The 14,487-nt window shown below is 38.8% G+C and overlaps 1 protein-coding gene across 2 annotated transcripts in view; it reads left to right on the top strand.

Moving 5' to 3' along the window:
• Positions 1-2,492: 2,492 nt before the first annotated feature.
• Positions 2,493-14,487, top strand: part of NAV3 (neuron navigator 3) — a gene marked incomplete at both ends in the record, with an annotated part of 252,259 nt that continues 240,264 nt past the window's right edge. For both annotated transcript variants that reach the window (XM_079541743.1, XM_079541742.1), the window contains one exon: positions 2,493-2,735. In XM_079541743.1, coding sequence (XP_079397869.1) covers positions 2,493-2,735 — 243 coding nt within the window. The remainder of the gene's footprint in view (positions 2,736-14,487) is intronic.

The raw sequence follows: 14,487 nt of genomic DNA, 5'->3' as shown, positions 1-14,487 counted from the left end.
GAAAAATGGGATTTTGAAGCTGATGGCAGTGACCTGGTAATCCTACTATAATTGATGATTATTTTGAAAGAGTAATAATTTCCTTGAAAAAATAGCACCAGCTTCACATCATTGTTTCCAAACCCTTTTGGTTATGTGTTGCAGATGACTCTCTCCTGGTAAGCTAGCTTGCTTATTACTTCTAGGGTTTCTGTGCTGGGAAAATGGGTTGCAAAAGCGACTGTGGGTATCATGACCTCATCATTCATATTCAAAAGAAGAGCAGCAAGATTGCCATAATACATTACTTTGTAAAATTATAACCCTGAGAAGTAATAAGATTCAATTGCATTTTTTTGGCAAAGTTCTATTTAAGAAAGTATCTGTCTTATGACTCTAGTTTATTCTTTGTCTTGATCATTGGTCAGCGGTCCTCATGAGGATTTTTCATCTCCTCAAACCTTGCATCAGATAAATCCCTCTTTTCCTGTGGTCCACTTCAGCCTTTGCATATGTGCCCTTTCTAAAGCGTTAACAGTTGTGTCTGAGAAACTTAAGCTACAGTGCTTTATGGTGCTGGAGAACAAATGCAGACCGCACAAGGAGCTTTTTTCCCTTTTGCTCTGCACAAGACCTGTAACACTACTTGGAACGAGAATATTCTGTCCATTGAGAAGAGTGTTGAATGCAGTGTACTGAAATTGTCCAAAATGGAGTGAAGGTATCTCTGTGCAGTCTTCTGTAAAGCTCATTGCTAAGCAGAGGATGCTGAAATAGGTTTTGCTGATTCTCTGTGTACACACTGCAAAACTAAGGAGATCATTAAACGAGGTCAGACTTATTCCTTTAAACTAAAAGCATGAATGGATAGTCAATATAGAATATTGAATTCATAATTAATATATCATCATGATCTTTTAAATGAAAGGTCGAAGAAAATACTGTGTGAGGAAATGTACTTTTATAACGCAAAATAATTTCAGAAGGTGGCCTAGGAGTTCCCTTCTAGTCTGCTTCTTGTCTATACGGTTTTGTTTTAAATGCTTTTTGTAACTCTTGCCATCCTCAGCTTGAATCCTCGAGACTCTTATTTTTCTCTGAGCTTACATCTTAGTGTGAACAGTATCTGCTATTCAGGTAGAACACCGTGTAGAGTACAGTGGCAGAATAGCATTTAGGTATCTCTGTTTTATTTTGGAAGAGATAACAGTAAAAGCATGGAATATTTTTGCCTGTGGTGTGGGTGATAACATCCCTTAGGAGCTTAATGATGTGTCATTTTTGTACAGGTTTTTTTTTTCCCTTACATCACAGTTTAAAATGTGTTTCCCTGCTGTAGGTACTCAAAGGAATCTACAGTTGTCCTTCTAAGCAAGCGTTTATGCTGCTCAGCAATTTGTACTGTCTATTGCAATTCATTTTATGGCTTGCTCTGTCTGCCTATCTGCTGTGTGTTTCCCTGTATAAGGATTTAAGGTTGCCAGAAAGAATATGTCTATGATCAACAAGCAGAAGCGATGCATTGGACGTGCACTTCATGGAGCTTTAAATGCTTTTAGAAAGGGAAGTGTTAAAACTGAGTAGATGACGTTAGTACCACCACCGAGAAAGGAAGAAAAAAAGTGCCCTGAAAAGCTGTATTGACTAAATCTCCTAACAATGCTCGTGATTTTCCTATATCCTGCTCTGTGTTTTTGTATGGATTTTTCATAGCACAGGCAGACGTTCCCCACACTGTGATTCAGCGTCTGTTCCTAGCCATGCTCTTGCACGATTTTAACCTGATTTCACGGGAGGAACAGGGAATGAAACACTCTAGCTCATGGTTGTCAGCAGTGAAAAATAGCCAGGAATCAGACAAACAGCTTCATTGCTGAGATTATTTCCGGGATAAAAACTCTTCCAACAGCTGTTTGCTTTGGCCACCGCTCAGGTTTTTTTTTTTTTTTTTTTTTTTTTTTTTTTTCCATCAGAAAAAAAGAGGCTTGCTTTTTTTTTTTTTTTTTTTTTTAAGCTGTGGGCTGGTTATTTATGCAGTCAGGAAGAGGTCTCTGCTTCCAGTGTTGTGGTCTCAGAGCTGTTTTGACAGTTGGAGTACAGGGAGATTTCATCTCCTCTCTGCCTCCTTCTCTCCCGTCCTTCATTCACTTAACGTGCAGACCTGGAATGCTGTAGGAAGAAGAGAAAGCAAATTTATGAGTTCTTTAATCCCAGGCAGGCAGCTTTGTGGCAGTTACCTTCAAGAAAAGTTCACGCCCCAAAGGAGTGTTTAGTCTTACAGAGTCACTGACTCACTGAGCAGCGCGTGTGAGTGTCTGTGAGGGAGAAGGCAGAGATGAAGGAGAAGTTTTGCTTCCTTGTGAAACTCATAATACTATTGTTTTAAGGACTTTTTGCAAAGATGACTGCTACTTTTGTTTAAAGTATTTGTTCGGAATTGCTGAATCTGGAGTCTACCAGACTGAGGTCAGGAGCATTTTCTTTGGCAGAAAGAAGATACTTTTAGAGAAGCCATGCCTGTGCTTGGGGTTGCCTCCAAGCTAAGACAGCCAGCCGTAGGGTCAAAGCCTGTTCATACTGCCCTCCCGATACCAAACCTTGGCCCCACCGGCACGCAGCACTACTCACCAAAGTCCTTGGAGCTTACCGGGGCAGAGAGCTCGATGCTGTCTTGTCAGCTCACCTTAAAGTCAACCTGTGATTTTGGAGAGAGGAGAGCGCTTCAAGGGAAAACCCAGGAGCTGGAAGACAGCAAGGTTAGTTGGAAACTTTTCCTGCACATCTGAATTCTCAAGAAATGTTAATTTGCTTGGGCAAAATCTGATAGAAACTGACTGCCTGCACAGCTTGGGTGTGATTGGGTAAAAGATAGACTTTTGCTGTCAGCAGAGAACTTATATAGCAGCATTGTAAATTTTGTTTGCTCAGTGCTGTCATTTGAATAAATATTCTGTTTTTGAAATATTAATGTTAAGTTAATGATAGAATAAATTTCACAGAACAATCTGATAAAGATCAGTAGAATCACAAGTAGAAAAAAATCGTCCCAGCATCCCATAAACAGAGCAATGACATGACTGCACTTAAAAAAAAAAAAATAATAATAATAATTAAAAAAAATCTTGGCTTCTTCACATGATATTATGAAATTTATAAAGAGATCTCACACCCACACTTATGCCCACAGGGAGACTCCTTTAGAACGACTAATTGATTTTCTTTTCACTTTTCAAATGATCTGGATATTCTTGCTGCAGAACCTGAATAGCAGCTTCCCAGTGAAAAGTACCTGTGTTTTTTCGCTTCTGCACAGAACTTCTTCCTAGACTTCATCTAGCTCTGATTCATTATGATTAAAATTTTTTTAAGAAGTTTTTCTTAATTATGATTCCATAGCATTTTTAGACTGCTCATATAGTTTTTCTTTTGTAAAGGAGTACTTTTGGATTCTTGCTTGATAATTTAAAAAAACCACTCATGCTTTCCTAGTACTTTTGGTTTGTGGAACTGATGACCAAACTGTGATTAAACATGTATTTGTAGTTGCTTCATATTTAATTTAAGGACACTTGAGTGTAATCAGAGCTGTTACAGTAGCAAGATAGATGTAATGTATGTACTTGGTTTTCCCTTGTTTTTAGTTACTGAATTAATTCAGTATTCAAGAAGAAAGTTGGTTTTGTGGTGAAGCAAAGGGTTGGGATTCTGAACATTTGGTTTCCTTTTTAATCCCTGCCACATTTTCCCACGGGATTTTGGTCATGTCACTTAATTTTTCTCTTGGAGTTCTCTTTGTCACTTTATTCCCTGCCTTTCAAATGATGTTTTGATGATATCAAAGATGTCCAATAGACAGAGACTAGACTGTTCATTTCTTGATTTCCAGAAATGATGAAAAATCCTTTTCTATGACATGAGTGCAACATGAAGATAAGAATAAAACTTTTCAGCACAGTGTAATTCCTGCTTACTCATTTATCTTTAATGGAAAAGATTCCTTCTGTTTACTCTTTGATGGTGTTCTTTAGTGAGTATTGCATGAAAAGTATTTTAGATTTTCAAGTACTATGTTCAGGGGAAAAAAAAGATAGCATTGCCTGCTGAGAACTGTATTTCCTGATTCTTTGAAAAAATTGTAGAGATAGGTAGAACATCTTGTTTCAGTATTTAAACAGCTTAGGATCTATTAGTGATTAGCATGAGACTTAATGGGAGTCAGTTCCTCTGGTGATCCGCATTTACTTCCATGGCATCTGGTCCTGAGTACTGCTGAAGTACTGGTGAGTAAAGTAACAGACTATGTGGACCCAAATGGTTCTCAAATCTGAGTTTGAGAATTTCAGGTTTCTTTGGTTTGACTATGTTTTTGCACTTAGAGGCTGTTATTTGAAAAAAAAAGTCCTGCTAGGTATTAGATCCATCTCTCTCTTCTCAATGGAGGCAGCTGAGCACATTTAGAATATGACCCTTAAAGATGGTTTATGCACATGCTGGTCTGAAAACCTCACTTGGCTGCCTAGATTTATAGATGGGTTGACTAACTTCTGCAGCTTTTTTGTATTCCCTTTTATAAAGTCTTGACATTTCCAGCAAAGCTTGGTGGATGTCCTTGTTCAGTTTTTTCCCAAGTACATTTTTTTTGAAGAATGTTCTTTTATTCACTTATCGAGTGAATTTCATGAAGCATTTTGGCAACAGAATTTGCATAATAAAGTGAGTGGTTATGATGAAGTTGATTTTAGGCTTTTGTCACTAATAAACTTGAATATCATCCTAAATTACTGAATGATATTTTCATTCATCAGTGCTGCGGATTCCTGCCTCCTGTTTCCCATTGCCTGGTCTCCTTAGGAGCATGTCTAAAATATCTAAGTAGTTCAAGCACAAATTTGAATGAGTTGTTAGGATGAAGGTCACTTCAGGTTTGTTGTGTGGATGCAGATTCCACATATCAGTGTTCTAAAACATGACTATTTGTAAGAGCCCATAGTCCTTTGATTTTTTTTTTTTTGGTTAGCAAGGACATTCCTACATGGTTCTATAGTATACAATGGTGTACTTTAGGAGCATTTCCATTACAACAGTGATCAGATAAAAGGTCTTTAAGTCAAAATGTTGTAAATACCTAGCCAGAGTTTCTATATGAGAGTATAATCTTCTTCTATAGTGTACTGCTTGTATGCTTATGTTATATCACTGGGTATAAAACAGCACTGTTTTTGGAGGGTAAGATGATGAATATCTATCTGCAGAAGATGGTGGAGCTTATGAATTAATCATCTGGTTAACATTTGCCCTTGTCTGCTGGATTGCAGGCTTTAGCTTTGCTTTCTTCTGTATTTTACACATCCTGCTCTGTGGATCACCAGCTTTGTGTCTGAAAGGCAGTTGGATTGACACGCTCTCTGACACATCCTCTTGCTATCTATAAGTGCTAAGGACCCCAAGATAAATTTGTGTTATATATGTCAATACAGTAGGTCATTGCCACCCAGCTGTTTCCTCTATGGCCTTCAGTCTCACTGCACCTGATTGTTAGAGACTTTTGACACTTGTGTTGGCTTTCTCGCACAACTTCATTGCCAGGGTTGGCTAGGAATACAGCTGCAAACATCAGATCTGTTTTCCCAAGCATTTTTCCTTTCTCACATGATTTTGTTGCTTTTGCATATGTAGTCTTGGAGGCTTTTTGTGGACATGATACAGTTTGGAGTTTAGTGAAAGTGACATTATTTTAATAAGAACTCTGTAGTTGGAAAAAAAAAAAATGAATGATTACATTCAATGCTCTTTCTTTATTGGCAAATAAGTTGCTAATCATTAAATCATTCTGTGTGTAATTTATTCAAATACACTTTTGTTCAGAATTTGTGCTTTGGTATGTAGGTCCATCTGCTTTCTTGCTAAGCCCGCTAATGTTTAAGCTGACTGCATGAGCACTTATGATGTGAATAGTCATGCAAAATATTTGAACGCAAGCATTCAGAGCACATTCTTTTTCCCTGAGTATCATATAGACAAAAGTTTATTCCTATATATGTACACAGGAAAAGAATCCAGCTGCTGAATTCGTGAGGTGAAATGCTGGCTTGCCTTGAAGCAGATGGAGTTTTGCTGTTTAGTAGGACTGTGCTTTGTTTTTATGAAAATCCACATCTGAAAATACCAATATTTGCTGTAACATTTTTCTAACCGTATATAGAGTAGTATTTTAAATCTGTGTCTCTCCTTTCATACTACTTGCTAAAATAATGAGACCAAAATTATTAGATTGCATTAGGCTGCCTTGTGCTACTCTTGTTGTTGTATTCTGTAAAAGTTATAAAATGAAAAAAAAAAAAAAAAAAAAAAAAAAAGCAATCAATATTGTGGAAATGGCTAAAACAAAGTAACTTAGAGTTTCTTTGTAAAAACAACTAATTTTGGTCACTAAGTGATAACTTTGTGCTGTACTGTAGAATAGCATCGGTACCAATAACATTTCACTCAAGGTGAATATAGTTTCTTTCAGCAGTCCTTGCGTATTTGATGCTGTGGCAACAAGGACATTGTCACAAATCTTCTCTGACAAAAATCTGAGCAGATGCTGGGAGCTGGCACCCATGCTGAGCATGTCAGGCTTCTGATCTGGCTGCCCAGAGCTACTCCTTGTAGTGTTGTGCTTTAAGTTCCCCATAGTTTCCTTCCATCATCAAACTTTCTTATTTCAAGAGTACTGCACTATCATTTAAGCTTGCCAACTTAGTTTTCTATGGACTGAATCCAATGTATTAATTGTAGTGTTTTGATTATATGACTTCAAATATAAGACTTTATCCTTCTTTCCCAAGCTAATTCATTCCTGTACTCACATTATCTTACATACATTTTTTTTGTTGTTGTTTTCAGTTTCTCTGTGCTATCTGTCCTTTGCTGTCTGCTTTATCTTCTTCCTTCCTACTAGCAGACATCTTTACAGGCTTCTCCAGAGACTAATTTTTCTCTGTATCTACAAATCAAGTCTTTATGTTATGACTACAACATTTTTATACCTTAAAGGAAAGTGTTAGATTCTACAACTGACCCAGTATATGTATGTATATAAACTTAAAACTTTTATAGATACATCATTTTATTTTTTTTTATGGTTTATGTTAAGATTCTCCTAACATGGAGATTGTAGAATCATAGTATTACCAAGGTTGGAAAAGACCTTCAGTATCATCCAGTCCAGCTGTCCACCTCCAGGGACAGTGACTGATCCACCTCCCTAGGAAGTGTGTTTCAGCACCTGACTACTCTTTCAGTGAAGGGATTTTTCATAATATCCAACCTGAACCTCCCCTGGTGCAACTTCAAGCCATTTCCTTGAGTCCTATCGCTGGTTGGATCCAAGTTGAAGGAGGGAAGATTTAGGTTGGATGTTAGGGGGAAGTTCTTTACGAAGAGAGTGGTTAGGCCCTGGAATGGGCTGCCCAGGGAGGTTGTGGATGCCCCGTCCTTGGACGTGTTCAAGGCCAGGTTGGACGGGGTCCTGGGCAACCTGATCTAAATGTGTATGTTTGGTGGCCCTGCTAGGCAGGGGGGTTGGAACTACATGATCCTTGAGGTCCCTTCCAACCCGGATGATTCTGTGATTCTGTGGTTACGTGCAAGTGGAAGCCAGCTCCCACCTCGTCACAACCTCCTTTCAGGTATTTGTAGAGAGTTGTAGAGATACTGGCATCCAGAGGATGTATGGACACTCTCTTAAAAAGTGATCCAGCCACACCAAGCTCATCACTAAACTATCTAATTTTGAGACAGGAATATCTCAGGGGAACTCAGAAAATGGATCTACTGCCAAGTCTTCTGGATGTAATGGCAAAGAATATGATGTCCACCTGATGAAAGACATGTGAGCGGTTTCTTCTCTAGAGCATTGAAATCTGAGCATCTGGACTGGGAAAGTGGTCTGTAAAGCAGCAGAACAGAGATGAATAGATGTGCTCTACATGGGGAATATGGCCCTGAAAGACTAGACTCTGTAGTATAGTTGTACCAAGAAAGCAACGTTGAAGTGATCTAAAATAAAATTTAACATCAATGCCACAAAACAATCCTAAGTGCTTTGATGTGATTAGGCAAAAAACACGTACTGCTGCTATTGTAAGGGCTCTTGAAGTTCATTTCATTTAGTGTCATAATTCTATGTTTCATTATTGATCTGAAGGCTTCTGGTGTTGGCATCGTTCAGCCAGTGCTTTTGCATCAGGACATTGGAATGAGCATGGAAACCCCTCATTTCTTCCCCATCAGCTGTCAGCAGAATATCAGCGGTGTGGTAACTCCTGCCTATTGCCAGATACCAGACTTGAAGAGCGGCTAGGATCCTCTATCCTCTGTCTTAAGACAGTTCTTAAGACAAACATTTTTGCTTTCTTTGCATGGGTGGAGCTCCCTGACTGTGCCTGTGGGAGTACTATGCACACTGGAAACCAGATATGTGCCATGAATGACTTCCATATCTCTGTCTTTATTCAACTAACCCTTCCACACCATAGCTTTTTTGTGTCCCTTTCCCACCATTCCCCAGCCCTCCCAAGTGTGGCATCCGTTGCAATCCCACATCTATTTGACCTTTCAGATTCTTGGATACCTTTTTGTCTGGTCTCACAGGGCCAAACTTCACAAAGTTTCTTGACATACTTAGTCTAGGGAACATAAATAAATGAGTTTATTTCCCCACTTTGTCATACCCTTCCTTTTCCCAGTGCTAGTACATTGGAGATGTCTGCCTTGTGGGTTGGCAAGAAAGGAGGCTGCTCGTTGCGCCGAGTGTTTCATTTACAGTGCTATGGCCAAGGCAACAAAAAGGACAGCAGAAGCAGCCAGAGGCCGCCCATCTTCTTCCCACAGTGACTGCTAGTGCTGGGAAGCTAGCACTGTTTCAAAAGCACTGACTAGCTGCCAGAAATTTCAGTCGGCACTGCTGACACCTGGGACTGCGTGTGTTTAAACTTCACACTGGCCCAGTGAAGCCAGGACAGCTGGCAGGAGTTCAGATTGTCAGCATTTTCAGCTTCTTGCCTTGCGGTCTGAATTATTGCTTTATCAAACAGATAACAGCATCTTTAATGTGCTCTGTGTATTCAGCACCATCTGACTATGCTATATTATAACTGATTTAAGAGTCTCGTGCTGCACAAGTTTGGAAGCAACTTTACTGTTACATGTTTATTTTCTGATCATCTGTAGCAAACACATTTTCACTTAGTTAAGATAAATTAACAGTAAGACAAGTATATAACTCTAAAAGCTTTTGTATTTATGAGCAAATTGTAATGAGTGTGGATTGAAATAAGCCTTTTGTTTATAATTTTTAATTGGGATTATGAGTAGGAGGATATTTACTAACTCAGGTTTAAAACCTCTGCCTACCTTTAGGCTTCTTTTTCCATATTTCTCTAATAAAAGAAATTAGAACTCAGCATATTTCATATTAAATGGCTACGGAGAGCTGACGCAAGGCATTGATAAAAAACAATTGCTTTTACTCTTTTGTATTGCATCTGTGCTTAGGGAAGCTGGCAGGGGATTTCCTGAACAAACAAGTTTAAAAAATTCTCTTTCCTTGAAGATGGAAGTGTTCCTGATTGTATACATACAGCTCCCAGAATGTGTGAAAGCAGCAGAGCTCCAGATCCCAACGCAACCCAGCAACGTTTGCTTGGTGCAACACCAGAGCTAATAAATGCAGCCCCTCTGGGTAATCTGTTCTCCATGACCATAAATGGAGATAAGTGGTCTCTGTCTCTACATAAAAATAATGGGCTTATACTATACCCCAGGAGGTTTTTGTTAGGCATCAGTGAAGCTTTCCAGCAGTTAATAGTAGTTAAACAGAGGAACACATTATATTCAGAAGGTGTACCATCTCTGCCACTGGAGAATTCAAAAAGCCAAGCAGATGTACACCTGCTGGTCATTGCGTGGTTACACTGACCCTTTCTTGTGCAGAGGAGTAGGTGACTCTCCTGAAGGTCTCTTTTCTCATTCACTGATTCCGCTGAATGCAGGTGTGTGATGGTGAAACTGCTACTCTGGAAGCCTGAGCTGATAGCCCTGTGCCTCACAGTGCCATTGAGATGTAAGAACTCACTTCGGAGACATCTTTGCTACAAAATATGGCATTGCACAGGACGGGTGTTTTCAGAGGTATTTCTCTGAAAAAAATGCAGTTCCTGTTAAGTTTCCTGAAAGCAGGAATAGGTATCATCAGAAACCAGCAAGCTAGTTTCTCATTCAGAAATATTCCTTACCATGTGGGATGTTAGCATTGGAGTGCTCTGAAGTCTCAAGAACCTGTGAAGTCTGGCAGTAGAAGCACACACAGAAACCCAGTTCTGTGCAAGGGACTTGGACACCCTAAGAATCCAATTAGTTTAAAGCTATAAGATCCTTCAAAATCCCTTCAGGAACACTGCAGTAAGTCTTTCAGCCTGTCCTGTTTCATGGAGGCTGTTCAGACTGCTCCCTGGGTTCCAGGAGCTTCCCAAAGCACCCAGTGCAATGAGAGGTAGCACTAAGACTGAAATTGAGTTCAGCTGAAACTTATTATTTTCCCTAAGTAAAAATATGTTCTCATGTCCTCTCTAATTTTTTTTCCAGTTTCAACCAGACCTTAAGCCTAGAAATGTTTACTAGATTGAGGCCTTAATGCAACAGGTAGTGTGGCAGTAGAAGTTGCTTACAGCTCTATAGCATATAAGGCTGTATTTATATGGCTGTATTAGGTGTGGAAGAAAGGGAAAAATATTATCACCACAGTACAGAGTGAGAGAGGAGATTTAAGGGGAAATGGATGATTTTCCCACATTTCGGCTAGGTCTTTGTGATAGGACTTTGAATCTCAGGTCCTGCATATCTTGACTTCCAGCCTCATATCATAAACATAAGCCCAATCTTTGTCTTTTCTAAGGAATCAATTAAGAAAGACGTGTTCAGATTATTATTTATTTATCCTGTTTACTTCACAAGGAGAGTTTTGTTTCTTTCTTCCTCCTAATGTCAATGGCTGGCATCTGCCTGAGCCCAGGTCTAAAGTGGAGTTGGAATTTTACTCCAGAAGCCACGTTCTTTGGTTTTGATCTATCTGATCAACACAGATTTTGACACTATTTATTCAAGATGCACAAATATTGTGCCCTTTGTAGAGTGGTATAACACTCATGAGAAGTCTTGTGTGTAATGCTGCTCATAGGCTTTTCGCTTGTTAAACATGATGTAGAAAGTATAAATATTTATGAAATAAAAGCAGGCCTTTCTTAAAGAGAGATGATATTTTTAGTACTTATGTCTGCTTTTGTATATACTGATTAGCTTCCTTGTAGCAGAAATTCTTGCATTTACAAAATAATGAAGGCAAATCAGTTGCAAAGAAATGTAGTTATTTTAACTCTGTGTTCATTCCCACTGACTTCTAAGCCCACTGACTTCTTTCTCTAGTACACTAATATTTGTGAGTTGTGTAGCTTTTCTTACACTTGCATGCAGAGCAAGCAAATTGTAGTTCATTTAAAGCAGCTCTGTGTTTCACTTTGACCTGATTCACAGGATGTGGTCTTGGAGGAAGCCCATGCTTTAACAATAGCCTTTTGACAGCTAGAGTGGTTGGGGACTAAGCTGGGAGAGGAGGGAGCATCTATCTATTCTCAAACCTTCTAGTGGAATATTTTGTGTGAATCTTCACTTGCCTGTGATGTTTTTAAGGTCAAAACCCTTGCTTTTTTGTTTTTACTGGCAGCAGAACTTTGGCTGAAAGATAGCATAACTTACTTAAAATTCAGAAAAGGAATGTGGAGTGTTTTGTCTGGTAAATGCAAAGGAATAATTCCCTTGTGTAAGATGTGTAGATTTCTGATGGCTCCTTTGTATGTTCAGTGTAAACCAAGTTGGAAAGTAAGCAAATCAAAGGGAAGCAGAATTTTAAAGCTATTAGGGCAGGATCACAGTATTTTTGGGTATACAAAGTGAGAAGGTGCCAGCCTCTGAACTAACTGCATAAAACGTAACAAAAGTTAAGCAAGTGCAATATTAATATCGTCCTAACCTACTTTCAGCCTGATATTTGGTCTGACTTACCTTTTTGGTTATGTTTATTTTCCCATAGCCTCCTTTACTGCTCTGCCCTTCCAATCCTACTCCAGTGGAAATATTTTATCATTCTGTATGTCTCTCATCACAAACTTAAAATATTTTGCTAGGGTGAAACTCACCAATTAGTGAATGAATTGCAGCAAATCTGCAAAGGTAGAACAAAAATAGATGCTGACCCCTCTCCTGTGTTTTCCATTTCAAAATATCTGCCGTTGAGAATTTAACACCTGGCTTTGTATCATGTTGATACTGTGTTAAACTCCAAAAGATTTGGCAGTAAAGGCTTCCTGTTGTGCATCAGGAGTTGATTTACAGGGCATGTGTAAAACCATCATGACTTAGTAATCGGAGTGGTCATGCACAGAGAGACGACTTCCTAAGATGTGTTGTAAAACATTTGACCACTTTCATTAATCAGGAAAAGCTGCATGGCTCATACATGATTTAGGGTGAGTAAGACATAAGTCAGGGTGCTGGACTTTTACTCACCACTACAACAATGGGATTTACTGGCAGCACTATGCAGTAAACAGGCTGTTTTCCTTCTTGTTTTAATTTTTTTTTTTTTTTTTTTTTTTCCTGTAAGATGTCTCTGTAGTGGAAATAAATAGGCATTAAATAAGAATGTAAAATAACAAATAAAAGTTCAAAAGGAGCTTAGAAATATCCTCAGCTGATCGGCCTGACCGCTTTAGTCATTGCTGGCCAGCTCACCCGCCAGAGATAGCATGCTGGAAGGAAGAGCTGGGGAATCTGTTTCTCATGAAGGAGCAGCACAGATCTGAAGGCTTGAAGGCTACAGGTTCAGATTTGCTTTTGAAATGCTTCTGAGAGGGAGTAGGGCCTAGTGATTAGCATGGGAAGCCACAAACTAGTTTCACTTCTGGTTTCTATCACGTACCTCTTTGAAATCAGCTTATGTGCAAAATGGTACTAAGGCCATTATTTCAGAGTAAAGGTTTTTGGTAGCTAAGTATTATTTCCTCTTATTTTTTTAATACCAAAGGAATAATCTAATTAGCTACTTCTAAAAATATTGTTGAAGTTACTTTGAATGACCTTAGGAAAACTGATTTTTTTCACCTAATCTGTTACTGATCTTAACAGCTTCCTGTCTGACAGCTTAATAACACATACATCCTTAGTTCTTATTTGTAATAAGAAGACACAAGTAGAAGCCATTGAATATACAATGTACATTTGTCCTGTGGAAATATGTGATCAGAGCAAAGGTAAGAGGAGAATAACAGTGTCTTTGCTGTTTTCTGTACCTCAATGTAGTATCACACTAGAGACTGGCAGAGTTCTGAATTACTAGCCGAAGCCTAAGAAGCAGAGTATTCAGTACATAAACTATGTCTTATTGACAGTCAGAAGCCTTGTTTACAGGCAATAACATCACCACATCCTTATCTTTGAATACAATCTAGTTTGCAAAACGTTCATGTCCTGACTACTTTTGACTGAGAACTTGGTTTCTTCAGCTCGGTGTTGGCAATAGGTTGGTGGTTGAATCAGTGAAGAGTGAAGGCAAGGAAGCCCTCCCAGCACAGGCCGACTATGTCAGTCACAATCTTTCAAGAGTTTGAGCCTATAAGCTATTAGCAGATGGGAGTGGGGAATAAAAGAAAAATGTGCAGAAAGTAGATCATGACTTTCTTCCCGGGGCACTGTACTGTCAATACAGAATTTGTCTGGGTTGTGCTGCCTCATCTGTGGGCATGGTGCAGGGAAGTGTAGAGTCCCAAGGGAACCTGTACAACCAAACCAAGCAAAGTTTTGAAGAAGGAAGCACAGGAGAGTGAGCATATTTGGAACTGGTTTGTCAGACCGAACACTGTCATTCAAAAAAACCCACAAAAAAACAAAAACCTTAAAGGGAGTTTGGCAACAGAGAAAGAATATAATACAGGAGATTCAGATCAGCAAAAGACACACTGGAGAACTCAGACTCCCTAAAAACAAGGGGATTAGGGACATATTTGCATCTATGGAAAATTTGATCCCTTCTCTTCTGAAAACTAGAGATGATCTCATTTAATGTGAGAGAAATGGTAAGATCTCATTGTGAAATACTGATATAAATGCCAGCAAAGGCAGAGTGATAGTGGTCATATTTCAGTCCAATGGGACAAATGTTTCTTTCACTTCTCATTAGAAACTTGAGCTTGAATAACAGTAAAGTCAGGATTTTCAACAGTGATTTTCACTCAGATGTATACATGTCTTTCAGGATTTCAACAACCTTTGCACACAGTAACCAGTGATTTACAACATGGTTACAAAATAAACAAATGTTTTGTCCAAATTAATTAGGAAGGAATATGAATCCTGATCAAGTTATAAAGCAATGGCAACTCTTCCAATTCTAAGGATTCTGTGATTCTAAAT

This window comes from Tetrao urogallus (assembly GCF_951394365.1).
Source record: "Tetrao urogallus genome assembly, chromosome: 1".
In the NCBI taxonomy this organism is placed as follows: Eukaryota; Metazoa; Chordata; class Aves; order Galliformes; family Phasianidae; genus Tetrao; species Tetrao urogallus.
The sequence above is the reverse complement of the archived record's forward strand: the minus strand, read 5'-3'. Positions and strand labels throughout refer to the sequence as shown.